This window comes from Heterodontus francisci, chromosome 1 (assembly GCF_036365525.1).
Source record: "Heterodontus francisci isolate sHetFra1 chromosome 1, sHetFra1.hap1, whole genome shotgun sequence".
Taxonomy (NCBI): Eukaryota; Metazoa; Chordata; class Chondrichthyes; order Heterodontiformes; family Heterodontidae; genus Heterodontus; species Heterodontus francisci.
In genome coordinates, this window is record NC_090371.1 from 182,722,621 (window position 1) to 182,739,212 (window position 16,592).

The 16,592-nt window shown below is 44.7% G+C and overlaps 1 protein-coding gene across 4 annotated transcripts in view; it reads right to left on the reverse strand.

The window, feature by feature from the left end:
• pde5ab (phosphodiesterase 5A, cGMP-specific, b) overlaps positions 1 to 16,592 on the reverse strand; it is a 172,437-nt gene that overhangs the window by 89,631 nt on the left and 66,214 nt on the right. For all 4 annotated transcript variants that reach the window (XM_068039289.1, XM_068039281.1, XM_068039272.1 and 1 more), the window contains exons 8-9: positions 3,401 to 3,509; positions 3,198 to 3,282 (exon numbers count right to left, since the gene is read on the reverse strand). In XM_068039289.1, the coding sequence (XP_067895390.1) occupies positions 3,198 to 3,282; positions 3,401 to 3,509 (194 nt within the window). The remainder of the gene's footprint in view (positions 1 to 3,197; positions 3,283 to 3,400; positions 3,510 to 16,592) is intronic.

Sequence of the window (16,592 nt, forward strand, 5' to 3'; positions counted from 1 at the left end):
AATTTTGATCATTAGATGCAGGCAATAAAAATAGAGGCCATGTATGAAAACCTTAGGGAAATAATTCTCCTGGAAGAATTTAAAAATTCACTGCCCCCCATTAGTAAGAACCCATGTAGAGAAGCAGAAGGTTTCAACAGCCAGACAGGCAACTGAGATTGCTGATGATTACGAGCTTGTTTACAAGTCCAAACCCTTTGTCTGTCATCCCCAGAAATCCAAGAAGGATAGAAGGTGGGAGGGTGAAAGGAAGACAAGTAGCCAGGGACAAGAAGGGACAGCTGGGAATGCCCCGGGATCTCCTCCTCAGGCCAGAAAGGAAGGTTCTGAAGGTAGAAGTGATGTCTGCAAGCCTAAGTGTTACCATTGCCACAAGGTGGGACACCTCCGTGCAGAATGCTGTAAGTTGCGGGGTAAACCCATGAGACTTATTGGGGAACACAAGGTCAATGTAGAGAAAGGGGCCCTGACCGAGAGTACGACAGATCAAGCTGTAGCTCTGACTGCACCTGTAAGGCCAAGTGCAAAAACCGCTGTGAGTATGGGGGATATGAACAAGATACCTGATAGTTATAGGGAATTCTTGTCAAAAGGAAAAGTAACTCCTTATCCCTCAAATGAGGCAAGTAAACCGATAGGTATACTTAGGGATACAGGAGCCACCCAAACTCTTTTGCTGGGAAAAGGATGATATTTCCACCAGAGAGTGCATTAAATGCCAAGGTTTTAGTGAATGATATTGGCGGGGAGTATATACCCGTATCTTTGTATTGAGTGCACCTGGAGTGTGACCTAATGTCTGGAATGGTAACTGTAGGAGTTGTCCATAGTTTGCCTGTAGACGGAGTTGACCTATGCCTGGGGAATGATTTGGCCGAAGTGAAGGTCGTAACTTCTTCAGTATTCACGGAAAAACCAAGTGAAGTTAAAGAAACAGAACAGTTGCAGGAAAAGATTCCAGGAATTTTTCCTTCATTTATCGTTACCTGAGCAATGGCTAAACAAGTAGCATTGTTGGAGGTCAAACTGACATCACAGACAGATAGCCAAATATCTGAAAATTTCTTTGGGGATTTGGATAATCCAAAGGAACTGTTCAATAAATCTTCCCTGTTCAAGGCTCAGCAAGCCAATCCAGAGTTAAATAAAATGGCACAATCGGCTCTAATGGAAGCTGAAGCAAAGAGAATATATTAAACTGGGATTTTGATGAGGAAGTGGAGACTTCCTCACAGACCTGTGGAAGTAGAATGGACAGTTGTTCACCAAATCGTGGTACCTCCTAGGTATCACTGGAAAATATCCAAGATAACCCATGAAATTCCTACGGCGGGACATGTGGGGATCTGAAAGACCCAATCACGTGTAGGTCGAAAATTTTACTGGCCCGTTCTTTCCAAGGACATGGTGCAGTTTTGTAAAACATGCCATACATGCCAGATTGTGAGAAAACTGCAACCTGCCATGAAACTGGCACCTCTAATTCCCATTCCAGTTTTTGGGGAACCATATAGAAGGGTGTTGGTAGACTGTGTAGGACCTTTACTGAAAACAAAAGCGGGACACCATATATACTCACTATCATGGATATGGCTACTCGGTTTCCAGAGTCCATTCCCTTGAGAACATTTTCTGCTAAGGTAGTGGTAGAGAAGTCAACCCAATTCTTCACGAGATATGGATTACCGATTGAGATTCAGTCGAATCAAAGTTACAATTTTATGTCTGAAATTTTTCAGGAAATTATGGGTAATATGGGTGGAACACAGTTCAAGTCTTCAGCATACCACCCACAGACTCAAGGGCTTTAGAAAGGTACCATCAGACCCTCAGGACATACTGTCATGAATATCCCCATGATTGGGATAAAGGGCTAGAATTTCTTTTGTTTGCCACTCGGGATTCACCTAATGAATTTACCTGTTTTAGTTATTTTGAATTAGTTTATGGACATGAGATAAGAGGTCATCTAAAAGTAATTAAGGAAAGGTTTTTAGAACAGAGGGACAAATCTTCTCTGTTAGATTATGTATCCATGTTCTGGGAGCAGCTCATGAGAACCTGCAAAGTGGCTCAGGAACACCTGAAAGCTTCCCAAACAACCATGAAGAAATGAGCAGACAAGCATACGAAGACCCGAACATTTCAACCAGGGGATGAGGTATTAGTGTTACTGCCTTTATAGGGTGAACCGCTGAAAACATGGTTCAGTGGACCATATAAAGTGGTCCAAAGAATTGGTAAAGTAAATTATTTGATTGACACCCCAGATCACTGGAAAAAGAATTGGCTGTGTTATATCAATATGTTGAAACAATATCATCACCGGGAGAAGGATAAGCAAGCACAGACATGTCAGGTAATAAGGACAGTGAAGGATGAAAGGGATAGAGAGGATGAGACAGAAGGAGGTCCAGACAATTCTCAAATTGAACGTCCTACTATCCGGTTAGCTAATGCTGAATTGTTAGGGAGATTAGACACTATGCTTTCATACATAGATGCAGAACAACGAGAAGACCTAATATGGCCACTCACAGCATATGAAGTGATAGCTACACTCCTTGGCTAGAGCATTCAGTTAATCAACAATGTGCATTTATTTGTCTCCTTTATATATTTTTGTTATCCTTGCAATTAAACCAATTAATTCTTCTTAGAAAGTACAGCTTATACAATTCAAAAAGGTGCATCGTTATTCAGGTGTTAAATTTATCTCTTTGATAATTCTCAGTTCAAAACCTATTTACAGAAATAATATCTGTAGTAAGACCACAGAATGGAAGAACCTCCTATGAACAGAGAAACCTCAATGAGTTAAAATTGAGTTAAAAATTAAGAATATGAATGATTTATTTACCCATGACTTTCCAAATTTGGGCTGAAACCTGGATTTTGGTAACAGTCGTTGGTAAAACTATTTCAATAATTGATGCACACTAGTGAAATTCACAAATTGTTGCACGCTAGTGAAATTCACAAATTGATGCACGCTAGTGAAATTCACACACAAGACAGAGCAGACAGCCAAGGAATCTCATATTTTTCTATTGCAGTACACTGTGATTTTTAATGATTGAAGTGAATCATCTGGAAAGAATGCTCGTAGGATGAATGAAAAGTGCAGACATGCAGACAAACCCCACACATACGACTAACATAAATGTACATTAAAATGTTCAGAGAAGCTCCAGTACCTATAACTTTATTCTTCTTTCCATTTTTAATTGGGGTGCAGAGCAAGCTTTTTATTTGTTTGTTTGTACTTTCTGCATTTTCATTCTATCAAGCAAATAAAAATAGGGTTAAAAGCTACTGGGAATGTCCAAATGTCACTAAACGATAAAATCCTTGGATTAAATCAGTTTAAATTTGTTGAGGCTATATAAAGTTCACTTACTGTCCACATAAACCGTGCATCCTTGTTAACATCTGTAATATTCAAGGTTTCCATAGTATTTTTTGCATACTTTGCAAACATATAGTTGATTTTATTAATACCATGGCCCCTGTTAAAACCAAACAAATATATGTTAATAAGCTCAGTAGTTATCTAGACTTCTGTTCACCATTTAGAGACAGCTAATATTGGCTTTGTTATAAGATGATAAAGGTCTTTCATTTCCTGCTTTCTTCCATAATGTTTTGTCAGTCTAATTATACCTTTCGAGTGATCTGCAGTAAATCTAAAACCAACTTGCCGATTGATTTATTTTAACATTGGATTGGTGTAGTATTTTAAATACTTTTTAAAAGGGCCTTGTTTTCTCAATGAAGTTATACTCAGGCAGGACAGGACACTTTAAATTGAACAACAATTCGTAAAAGCTTATGTTGTTGTTGAAACAACTGAAAGTAGTTTTGACTTTGGGCAATTGTGTAAAATGGAGCGTTTTGGATTAGTTGGATTAGGCACCTCCCACCAAATGCATATCAGGATATATATATAATAGGCAGCCTATTTTAAAGTAATTTATTCTGTCCTTATTTTCATATTGCCACTATAAATTCTTATGTCCAGATTCATAATGGAAATTGCTGATGTAAACTGTTTTTTATTCTTCCATAGGCTGTGAGCGTCATTGTTCAGGCCAGCATTTGCTGTCCATCCCTAATTGTCCTTGACAACTGAATGGCTTGCTAGGCCATTTCAGAGAGCAGATAAGAGTCAAACACATTGCTGTGGGTCTGGAGTCACATGTAGGCCAGAACAGGTAAGGACGTCAGATTTCCTTCCATGAAGGACATTAGTGAACAGATAGGTTTTTACAACAATTGATGATAGGTGACCTGTAATTATACCCTCTTGTCGGCGTTGGTACTGCAGCACCTCTACTGGGTAGAGGGTGTAATTACACCTTGATAATTTTAAGTAGGCAATTTTTCCATTCCCAATACGGTCATATGAATTTGTAATTGAAAAAATTGACAACAAGTGCAAGTCGACGCAAGAATTTAAAAATATACTGGCCCAAATTTTGCTGTGAGCAGCGAAGGAATGCCTTTAGTCATTCACCTCATGTACAGCTGCCCACAGACTTTTAACAGGCTTGGCTGCATAAATTTTCAGTCATCTCACATCAGTTGAAATTCGGCACCCTCTACAGGGGATCTGTGGAGTCTGTGAGCAGGGCAACCAACACAGAAGCTGTTCATCAAACCAGATTGAAGAATCCTCACAGATGGTCAAAAACAGGAAATATATCTTATATTTAAATCATTGTATAGGAAGCAAAATAAAGACTGAATCATGGACAAGGGATTAAGTGAAAGATATAAAAGAGCAAAACACAAAAAAACTATAAAAATATTAAACAAAAAAGAGGGAGAAATTCATTTGTAGGCAGCACCACAGGCTGCTACCTGCCTGCTTCATGTGGCTTTCTTCATTGATATCATTGAAGAACGCCAAGTGGGCCAAGGGAATAGATGTAGTCTGCAAAGCGCACACAATTTCTTCCCCTATAGTTTTTATTTTAAAAATCTGCAGCTTTAATATTCTTCTGAGGGAATGAAACTCCACACTTCAAAAATAAACTTTTCAGGGTCAGGGTCAGAGAGGTTGTTCAGTAGTAATTATGACTTACTACACCATTAAAAACTCAGTTACTCCTGATTGAACAAGGTTTAATTTTTTTTTATCAGTCTTTAGTGTGATTACGGTGGACAATCAGCCTAAGTTCACGCCATGAAAGTGATCTTTGTGCAGATTCCATTGGTGAACACTTCAATAGTGCAGCCCGTACTGCAGCATGGTATCACTGACAACAACTTCCATATTTCTGCTTTTAACTGTGCATGTGCGATCACCAGAAGTTATCAGTTTTATCCAATAATAACAGTGAGCACTAACAGTGAGACTGTTAGTGCTCACTGTTATTAATACAGCAAAATCCAGGCCATTATATACGAACTGATCTCTCATGATATTTTACATAATAAATCAAAAAATATTGGGCGGAATTTCAATGCAACTGATCCACATGCAGTGGGGAGGCTGGTAGTGGGTTGGAAACCCTCTTGTAGAAGTAACAGGTTTTGAAGTGGTTGTTTAACTCAGCCACTGGTATTAGCATCCTGCTTCTGGATTTCCCAGCCAATCACAGAGTGTGGGCATGATGCTGACCCACATTCTCTGAATGAAGGCTCTCTGCTTAAAGGGACACCAGCAAGGTGCTGATCTGCTGCAGGGAATCTAGCTTCTGAAGCATTCTAAGAGCAGAAGAATGGAAGGAAGACATGGGAATTCTGCATTCCGCACCTCCCTCCCCCACCGCCCCCCTGGTTCTCTGAATCTTCCTGGAGGTCATGCTGGAGGCAGCAAGAGCCAGGAAACATGTTATCCTCCCTTTGGACAGGAGGAAAAGACCAATCAGCCAAATGAAGCAGGCGCAGCTGGAAGTAGCAGAGGTTGTGACCTTTTTAGGTCCGGTAAGGTGACTGTCATTCCACTTTCAGGCGGCATCCATCACTCTCTGACCTCCCTAGCATTCTCCAGTACAGCACTCCTCTGATAGACACGCCTTGCAGTTCCACACATTCCTTTCCCTCCAGGCACCACCATAAATCTCCATCTCAACAAACAACACAACATCCTCCTCCTATTGCCCTCACACCATTTCTCATAGTCATCCTCCTTAAAAGTTCTCATTCCATCCTCAACACACATTCCACTTCTCACACTCATAACTCTCTGCTTTCTCTCATTGCAGAAGAGAGTGCACAACTCAGTCCACAAGGCAGAGAACAGGAGGTGGACCTTCAGCCACAAGCACCCTTACCGCATTGGAGGAGGATGCCCTGGAGCTCAGCAGAGTGGCACACACACTGGGCATTGGCGATGGAGAGATGGGTGTGGCCCAGGACCTGGTGACAGCATTAGATAATGCACTGCTATATGGCACTTAGCAGTCATTCATGTTGAATTGATGTCACCATTAACTGAACTGTCATGATCTGCACTATGCTGAGTCTGTACCCTTTCGCAATATTAGCACTAACTCATGTGTATCATCTCGCACAAATCCTTCATGGATGATGACGTAACCAATGAGGGACCAGCCTGAGGAATCCTCAGAGGAGGGCAAGCACTCTGAGGATGCACCATCACATGACTTATGTGCACTCTCCAACATCACAGACACACACACCACAATGGGTACTGCATTCGAGATATTTGGGTCATCACCATTGAGGATCACATCACATGTGAGCAGGAGCAAGTGTTGGAGACAGGGACAGCAGTAGAGAGTCCCTGTCAGAGGGCACTACAAGCTCTGCTTAGCTGCAAATAGCCGCTGAACCTTGGGGGTCATCCACGAGAAGGGAACATGTGGAGTAGCATGGGCAATGTTTCTGTTTCTGTCAGGATTTCCAGAGGCCGTGCGCACCCTAGGAGAGTGAATGGAGGAGTCCTTCTCCACCCACATTGCTATGATGTCTAAGGTATTTGTGCTGATGCCCACCTCCATGGAAAGAGTGGCCACCTGTTTGTAGAATCAGATGTGACAAGCCACTGACTGTATACTGGCCCAGACCAATGGCCTGTACACTCTGACTGCTTCTTTACACACGATGAGCAAAGCCTCACCTTGGTGGCTCAACACTTCACTAACATGCAACCAAATACTCTCCCACTCTTATCTACCAGGGAAGTGCATGTGGGTCATGACAGGGAAGATGGAGAAAGGGCACATGGAAGTGGGGACTCTTCTCAAGGTGACCCATTTCTCATCCCTTGGCTCCACCGGCACACCCTCCATCCCGCCCCTACAGACAGCCACTCATTTTCCCTCCTGCCCCAATGACCGGGTTTGCCCCTGCACAGGTGCAGGTGGGACAGTCTTTGGCAGGGTCCTCACAGGTTCCAAAACCCAGAGGATGTCTGCCAAGGGCATCTCATGTCTCAGATCAGGGGAACAAGCAGCCTGACTCCAGCTCAGCTGAAGTCACGGGGGTTGCACATGTAGGAGTAAAATGTCTTAGTTGTACAAGGGCATTCACTTGGGTGCTTATCCCAATGTTAATGTAGTTATAATGATGTTTATTTCAACGAATAAAGGAATTTATTGAAACTTCTCATTCTCATGGCTTCTACTTTGTTGTATCCACCATTCACCCTGGACAGTAGCCTTCAGGTGAATGGTATGATCAGCTTTTACGAGGAGAAAAGGGTGTGAGTGTGAGGTTTGGCTGGTTGACTGTTGGAATCAGATGTGGCTTGGGGGTTGGGGGGAGGTGGCAAGCTGGACCTCTTAGATGGTTGCAAGCACACATATTGGGCTGCATTTTATGGCCCCCCCACCCACCGAGGCAAGGTTGGAACAGGGGAGGCCCATAGAATCGCGATGGGTGGTGGGGGAAAGAGGGCCCGTTGTCATCCCATCACCAAATGATCTTGCCGGACGTGAGATAGGCCTTCCCACCCAGTGGCCAATTGAGGCCTTAAGTGACCTATTAATGGCCACTTAAGGGCGTCTTCCCGCCGCTGCTGAGATCTAACCACCGGCGGGGTTCCTCCGGCACAAGGGGAGGGAGGAGGGAGCCTTGTAAAATAAGGTGCCCTCCCTGTGGGCTTGGGGGGTGCGGGGGGTCCCTCCTCCCAGGGCAATCTGTGGATCACGGAGGGCCCCAATCACCCTGGGCTTTATGACCAACCCATCCCAACCCTCCTTGCCGGGACCTTCTGAACTGGCACCACTGACCCCGTTTCACTTAGCTGAGGTTTGGGGTTCCAGCGCTGGGCCTGGGTCCAAGGCCTCTGCAGTACCGGCAGTGGTCACCTGTGATTGGCTGGCAGCTCTTGAGAGGCAGGATTCCAGCACTGGAAAGATTGCCTCCAAGACAATGGAGAATTGATCGGTGGGGTGCGTGAAAAGGCCGAGGCAGGGCTCCCCCCCGCCTTTTCGGCCTGGCACCAGGAGTCCCGCCTCCTCCACAAAATCCAGCCGTTAAGTGGAGCTTGGATGAGTCTGTCTCAGGCTTCTCTGGCAGCCAGATATGTGGCTGCAGACAACGTTGACACATCCGAGTCCTCCTCCTCCCCCTTCTCCTTCTCCTCGGAGGATGCTGGCCGCTCTCCACCTTCCGCTTTCTGTAGCTCCACTCCTCTCGGCAGCATGCTGTTGTGAAGGGCACAGCAGACTGTAACAATCCTGGAAAACCTTGATGGAGCATATTGAAGGCCGTCTCCAGATGTATCTGGGCACATCTTGAGGAACCTAATAGTTTGTTCTATTATTACCATGCCCTATTATATGGTCTGTGTCCAACAGGTCGATGGGTTGCGCCTAGTTTGTGGCTGAAGAGCGTTAGCGTGCTTCTCGCATTTTGGGTGTTAGTGTGCTTCTCATTTTCAGTCTACACTGCTGAAAAAGAGAGCCAAATGCTTAAGTCTCTCCCTGTCAGTACACAGCCTCTCCATTGGCAAGTCCTCTGCTCCACCTTCACATGGTGACACATGGAAACTGGGTCCCCCATGGCCCCAGGCCAAAGCTTCAGAGGAACTCGGAGGAGGTTTGTCCCCCAGACTTGCAGTGTGCTGGCCCACCCGTATGTGGAAACGCCCTGATGCTCATGAATCAAACTCCCAGCTGTGAGCAAATAGGCTCATCGCTTGTGGATACCTTGAGAGAGATGAAGACTAAGAGAGTAAACCCTGGCAAAAAATCTGGAGTGGAGTCCAAACGTCTAAATATGTCATCTTTCCAGCAAATCCTGCAACCAAGCTGGTGCTAAAGGTACTGCTCTATATTTCTTTGGACCCAAGCGGGACGTCGAGAGGGGTGTCTGATATTTGAGCAGCCCAGGGTCTCCATAAATTTTGCCCAGACTTGTACCCTGGAGAGGATACTCCAGTTTTGCTGCAGAGTGCGAACACAACATGGGGGAGACAGCAGTTACGAGTGATAAGCCCATCTCTATTGGCATAGAGAACCGGCACTATAGGCTGTCTCCGATGGTTGGAGGGACCATAACATCCCGCTGGTCAACTACCACCCACCTGAAGCTGAACAGCCTCTGACTGGTGAGGTGTGGATGTGGAAAGGATGTTTCCCCTTGTGGCAGAATCTAGAACTAGGGGTCACTGATTAAACATAAGGGGTCACCCATTTAAGACAGAGATGAGGAGAAATTTTTTCTCTCAGAAGGTTGTGAGTCTTTGAAATTCTCTTCCTCAAAAGGCAGTGGAAGCAGAGTCTTTGAATATTTTTAAGGCAGAGGTAGATAGATTCTTGATAAGCAAGGGGGTGGAAGGTTATCAGGGGTAGGTGGAAATGTGGAGTAATCAGTTCAGCCATGAACTTATTGAATGGCGGAGCAGGCTCAAAGGGCCGAGTGGCCTACTCCTGCTCCTAATTTGTATGTTCGTATATGCTGACCTGCCATGGTCCACCTGCTTCAATGGGTGCCTGGAGCTTAGAGTGTCTGCTAAACAAGTGGACCAAATCCATTGTACCATGCAAACAAACAAAATAAAGGTACCAGCTCTTCAATTGACAAGCTGAAACATCAGGACCATGTGCATAGGCCTGACAGACAACTTGCAGCTGGTTGACAACGCCCACAAGACAGTTCTGATCGGCATGTAACTTGATAGGCTGAATATAGACATAGCTTACCTACAAGAGACAAGACTCACTGAGAATGGATCACTGAAAGAAAAACACTGCACGTTCATCTGGCAGGGGACGAGGCCAGAAGAAACACATGAGCAGGGTGTAGGCTTCGCTGTAAAGAACTCGCTATTGTCAACGATAGAACCCACAACAAATGGTTCAGAATGTGTTTGTTCTTCTCCATCTCTGAACTCAAACAGGGCCAGTTAACCTCATGAATATCTATTCTCCAATGCTGTGATCCACTACAGACATGAAATAGCAATTCTACGAGGAGCTTGGAATTCCTAAGACGGAACATGTTTACCTACTGGGGGATTTCAATGCAAGAGTGGGCGCAGAACAATGATGTGGCCCAATTGCCTCAGACATCACAGCACACGAAAGATAAATGAAAATGGACAGAAACTACTTGATCTTTGCTGCTGCTATGAGCTGTGTGTAACTAACACTTTTTCAGAACAAACCATATCACAAGGTGTCCTAGAGACACCCAAGGTCAGGACATTTGCACCAGCTGGACCCGATCATCACCAGATGCGACTCCTTCAATGGCATCCTCAACACACGCAGTTGCCATAGCTTTGACTATGACTCTCTGGTGTGCACCAGGGTCAGGACGCAAACCTTGAAGCTTTTCCACTCAAAGCAGAAAGGCCATCCTTGTATCAATGTCAGCCATACTGCCTACCCAGATAAGAACCAACAGTTCTTCGACTCCATTGAACAGGCGCTCTCCAGCATGCCCACACAAGAGTACAGAAGTGAAATGGAACATGCTTCGAGATACCATTTACAATACTGCACTCTCAACATGTGGGAAACAAGAATGGAAAAAAGCTGACTGGTTTGAGGTAACATTGCTTTATTGGAACCTATCATTGAAGCCAAATGATCCACTCTCATTAATTTCAAGAGAGATCCAGGCGAGAAAACTTTGAATGCACTAACAGCTGCTCGAGGTAAAGTCCGACAGACCGCTAGGCACTGTGCCAATGACAACTGGTTACAACTTTGACAGAATATCCAGATGGCCCCGGCACAGGGAACACTTGGGGCATGTATGATGGGAACAAAAAGGCAAGGCCCATCAGCAAAGAGAACAGCTCTATTGAAAACAAAGGCAGGGGAGGTCATCAACAACTGCAACAAACAGATGGAGAAATGGGTGTAACATTACCGTGAGTTGTACTCCAAGGAAAACACATTCACTGAGGAATCTCGAGACACCATAAGAGCCTGCCTGTCATGGGAGAGCTAGATGCTGAACCCACAGTGGAGGAGCTTAGCAAAGCTATTGAATCACTTGCCATTGGCAAAGCTCTAGGTGATGATGCTGTACTGCCTGAACTCATCAAGCACAGGAAACCGATACTCCTGCAGCATCTTCACCATCTTCTCTGTCTCTGCTGGAGGGAGGGGGCAATGCCCCGGGATATGCATAATGCAAAGAATGTGACCTTGCAGAAGAACAAGAGTGACTGCAGTGATTGCAACAACTATCGAGGCATCTCCCTGTTGAACATTGTGGGCAAAGTATTTGCCCATGTTGCCCTTATCAGACTGCAGATCTTGGCTGAACGTGTCTATCCCAAATCCCAGTGTGTTTTCAAAACTGGAAGATTCACAATCGATATGATCTTTTCAATCCAGCAGCTGCAAGTGTAATGCTGTGAACAAAGGGGACCACGATATCTTATCTTCATGGACCTCACCAAAGCATTCGATCAGGTGAGCAGAGGCAGTCTATATAAGTTGCTGAAGTAAATTGGCTGCCTGCCGAAGCTACTCACTTTGATCTCCTCCTTCCAGGGCAACATGAGCGGTAAGGTCAGCTATGATGAGGCAACTTCGGAACCCTTCGAGATCCACAGTGAGGTCAAACAGGTTTTGTTCTGGCATATTCTTCTCTTTGCTGCTGTCATATGCCTTCAGGTCATCTGCAGAGGATGTCTACTTACATACAAGCACTGATGGAAAGCTGTTCAGCCTTGCCCACCTGAGATCCAAGACAAAAGGCAGGGGAGGTCATCACCAACTGCAACAAACAGATGGAGAAATGGGTGTAACACTACCGTGTGATGTACTCCAGGGAAAATACAGTCACTGAGGAAGCTTGAGACATAAGAGCCTGCCCGTCATGGGAGAACTAGATACTAAACCCACAGTGGAGGAGCTTAGCAAAGCTATTGAATCACTTGCCATTGGCAAAGCTCTAGGTGATGATGCTATACTGCCTGAACTCATCAAGCACGGGAAACTGGTACTCCTGCAGCATCTTCACCATCTTCTCTGCTCCGCTGGAGGGAGGGGGCAGTGATAAATCCTCATTAGAGTGTTGCACTATGCCGATGATGCCGCACTAGCATTCCATATTGAGGAAAACCTTCAGCGGTAAATGGACAGACTCTCTCAAGCCTGTAAAGAGTTTGGTTTGACCATCAGCATCAGGAAGACAAATGTCATGTTCCAGGATGTTGCCATACCACCATCAATCAGCATTGATAATGTGATGCTGGAGGCTGTTGATAGTTTCACCTATCTAGGCTCCACAATCACCAGCAATCTGTCACTTGATGCTGAAATCAACATATGCATTGCAAAAGCTACAGCTATTATGTCCAAACTGAGTGAGAGAGTGTGGAACAACAGCAACCTGGCAGAGAACACTAACTGTGAGTCTACCAAGCCTGTGTCCTCAGTGCACTCCTCTACATTAGTGAGACTTGGACAACATATGTTAGGCCAGAGAAAACACTGAACAGTTTCCACCTTTACTGTCTCAGGTGTATCCTTAACATTCTTGGTGGGACCAGGTCACCAACTCAGAGGTCCAACATGGTAATTTCATCAGCAATTACTCATTACTAAGCCAACAATATTTGCGATGCCTCGGCCATGACCATCGGATGGATGAAGACAGTACAGCCAAAGACGTTTTATATGGTGAACTGGCCACTGGGTCACAACCTGTTGGACGTCCATGCCTCACTACAAGGACACCTGCAGGTGAGATATGAAGATGACAGACATCGACACAGACAACTGGGAGACAGCCGTCAACAGCTAGACTGACTGTTCAGAGGCACATCTGAAGAGGCAAGGAAAAACGGAAAGCTCAGTTGGCTGAGAAGAGGGCCCAGAGAAAACACAGGCCAGTGAATCCTGCATCTTTGCAGCTCACTGCCTTCATCTGCAGCAAGTGCAGCAGACACTGCCATGGCAAAGTGGGGCTCCTGAGCCACACCAGACCATGTGTATCACAGAGTTGACCACCAAGGCACAAACCATTGTCTTGTGAGACGGAAGGCTGCCAGGGATGTTATGGCTCCTGTTATATCTCTCCTATAGCACACTGGTAAGGTTCCTTACAGGAACCCAAGGGCTGGATTTTGCCATAATGGCAGGGGTCCAGCCAATGGGCTTGCAAGCGGGACGGGGTGACCCTGCTTCAGCAATCTGTGGGACCTGGGGCCACATTCTTGTTCCAGGAGGTTGCAGAGGTCAGCAATGACCTACCATGAAAGCCTGAGTCTCCTGAGGCACAGCCGCACTGCCATGTTGATGAAGCTCACCCTCTGTCTGTACACCCTGTGCTGGGGGTATTGTTTCCTTTGAGCTGGAGCTCTCTGTCCATTCCTGCTATCTTGTTGAGCAGCATATGGCTGTGGAGAAAGCAGCTGTTGCTGGTACTGGTGCCCTGGTTGCTGCTGCTGGTGTGGCTGATCCTGTTGCTCCTCCTCAAAGTTCCGGGCTACTGCTGCATAAGTTGCTCCCACGCTGCAGTGAAGGCTGACAACAAGGAAGCTGCAATGAATCTGAGTATATTCCAAGTCCCTTGACAGCAACTCGAAAAAGTAGCGACTGACACTCAGAGTAGTGATTTCAGGCTCAGCGGTTATCCTATAAGCGCAAGCTGTTGACTGTGGTTAACCACAAGCTTAATGACTTCAACCTTTAAAGTCTTCCCAACATGTCAATTTCATTAATTAACCACTCCCCGCTGTGCACTCGCCTCATGGACCCAGGCGAGATGCAGAGAGCTCAGAAGATCCATGCACCGGCTATTAAAACCAGAATGGTTGGTTAAAGTCACACTTAATTACCTATTTGAATATTTTAATTGTTTACCCGACAGCTGAACAGAGCCAGCTGCACGTTTGCCTGCAATCCCACCTGGCTCAAATCCAGAAGTGGACAAGATCATGTCGAGTTCCTGATTCAATGCCAGTTTTTGGGAATTTTACTCTGCACCCGCATCCACCTCTTTGGCAGTTTAAAATTCTGCCCGTAGACTGTCCCGTTTTTATAGTCTTTGTGTCACTGTTTCTCTCCGTCTCTCCTTTTTAAACGTCTTGTTTACTTCTGCTTTCCTTCTTATTCTCACCCTTTAGCTTTATTTTTTACTTTGTCTCCTTCCTCTGTTTTCTTGGTCTTTTTCCTCTTTATTTTTCGTGAGAAATGGTGAGTGATATGACATGGCATAGTGGGAAAAGGAGCCACCAATGGTGGAGGAAAATGCCTTCCTCAGAAATTCTCAGTAGTTCTCCTATCTTCTCTCAGACATGCACATTTTGCCTCTTCTCCTCGCTCTTGTCAAGTCCGTTGCCCCTACACCTGTCCTGTTGAACTATCCTGTAGCCTCCCCTCTCTTGCTCTGCTGTCATTCACATCACTCTTATCACTCTATCAGCTCCTTCATACTCCAAGGCAAAACAGCAACCAGTTTCTCTCTCCCTCCTGTCCCCTCTGTTTCCTTCGAAGAAACTGGGTTTGCACTGCAAAGTTAAACCTTTTTAAAATATCATATCAGATTGAAGAAACTGTCTGACTTCCTATTTGTGTTTTTTCTCTCTGTCTCCGTGTTTTATGGATGTTAGAATTATTAGGGCTACAATTTTGTGTGAGTTATTCTACTAATCTGCTATAACTTTGGTGGAAGAGCCACAGAAACACTGGGAAAATTGTGCAAACAGTTTATGGCATTTTTATGGTGTTTTCATGGCTTTTCCACCACCAAAGTTATGGCAGGTCAGTGGGAAAACCACAACAGAAATTCATTCCTCTGTCTCACAGGTTTATGCCATTAGAATTGACTATTATAATTGTTAAAGAAAGAACTTGTATTTCTTAAGGCAGTCCTCAAAATGGGAAAAATCTAGATTTTTGGTTTCTGGAATTTATTTATTTGAGAAACTTGGGTACAAATCCATGCAGTTCCACGATGAAACTGTGCTACACAGTGGACTGGATTTTCCTCTGCTCGACCACCGAAAGTCAGGCAATACAGCAAAGCCAAGATGGTCAGCCTTCCTTCCCAATCCTGCCACGTGTAAGGGCTCCAAAATCTGTCCAATTTTTCTACCTTCCATCGCTACTGCCGAAGACTGCAGGACAGGGATGATAGTGGATCCTGAGCCAGCAGTGAAATATTGGTTGATGTACTTTTTGTAGGGAGTGATCCCAGTAATGGCCACCTTCTGGCCCCAACTACTTATCCAATGAAAACCTCAGCCCAATACAAAGAGAAATTGGGAGCTGGGATCTTCCTCTTCCGATGCTACAGTGGGTATCCTAATGCGACACCACTGGATTTTGCAGCCTGGCAGCACCTTGGTGGCAGAGATTCTGCTGGAACCCTGTCCTCTCTAACTGATAAAATCCGATGCAGTAAAATGAATTGGATCACAGTGAGGTCAGAGCAGGTGAAAGAGTTCCTGTTCTTGCCCTCCTCCAATGATAAAAGTGCCTTAGAATAAAATCCAGGCCTGATAATGTAATTTTTGGGCTATATAGAAAGAGAAAGCATATAGCAAAAAACACTCTGTTGCAGATATAATAGAAGCAGGATTAATAAATAGGAACATGGGGGCAGATGCTTGTTATTGTTAACTGTACAAAAAATATACAGCAGCTATAATGTTCTTTACATGTTGTTGTGACTGTCGTTTTAAACTTTATGCAAATCCACCCACTGCAGTCATGCTTGTTTTTGTTTATTCTGGGCTACAAAGTGGGAAATGGAGCATCTCACTACCTCTTGGGTAAAACTGACAGTGCCAATCCATGTCACCACCACCTCACTGCAAACATGACCTAGTTGTCTCCCGAACCCATTTATATTTGTTTCAATGGTTCTTACTAATAACTAATTTTGTGGTGTGGACTTTACAGATTTGCACTGCTGACATAAAGGCACTTATCTTGAGCCTTTGTAGCCTTTGTATGAAATAGTTATACCTGAATTGCTTTATTATTCTTAATTTCTTTTTTTTTAAATGACGCCCACTAGTTTTTTGAGTACCTTATTTACTTGTTCTGCTACGAATTAAGGTGAAGGAAAGAATCAACAAGACAGATGCGGGGGTGGGGGGGTGGGGGTGGCGGGTTTGTTGAAATCTTGTTTAAAAATATATAAATATTAATGCTAAGCCCAGATTGAGAGTAATGAACATTTGTCTATTTGCTGCAAAA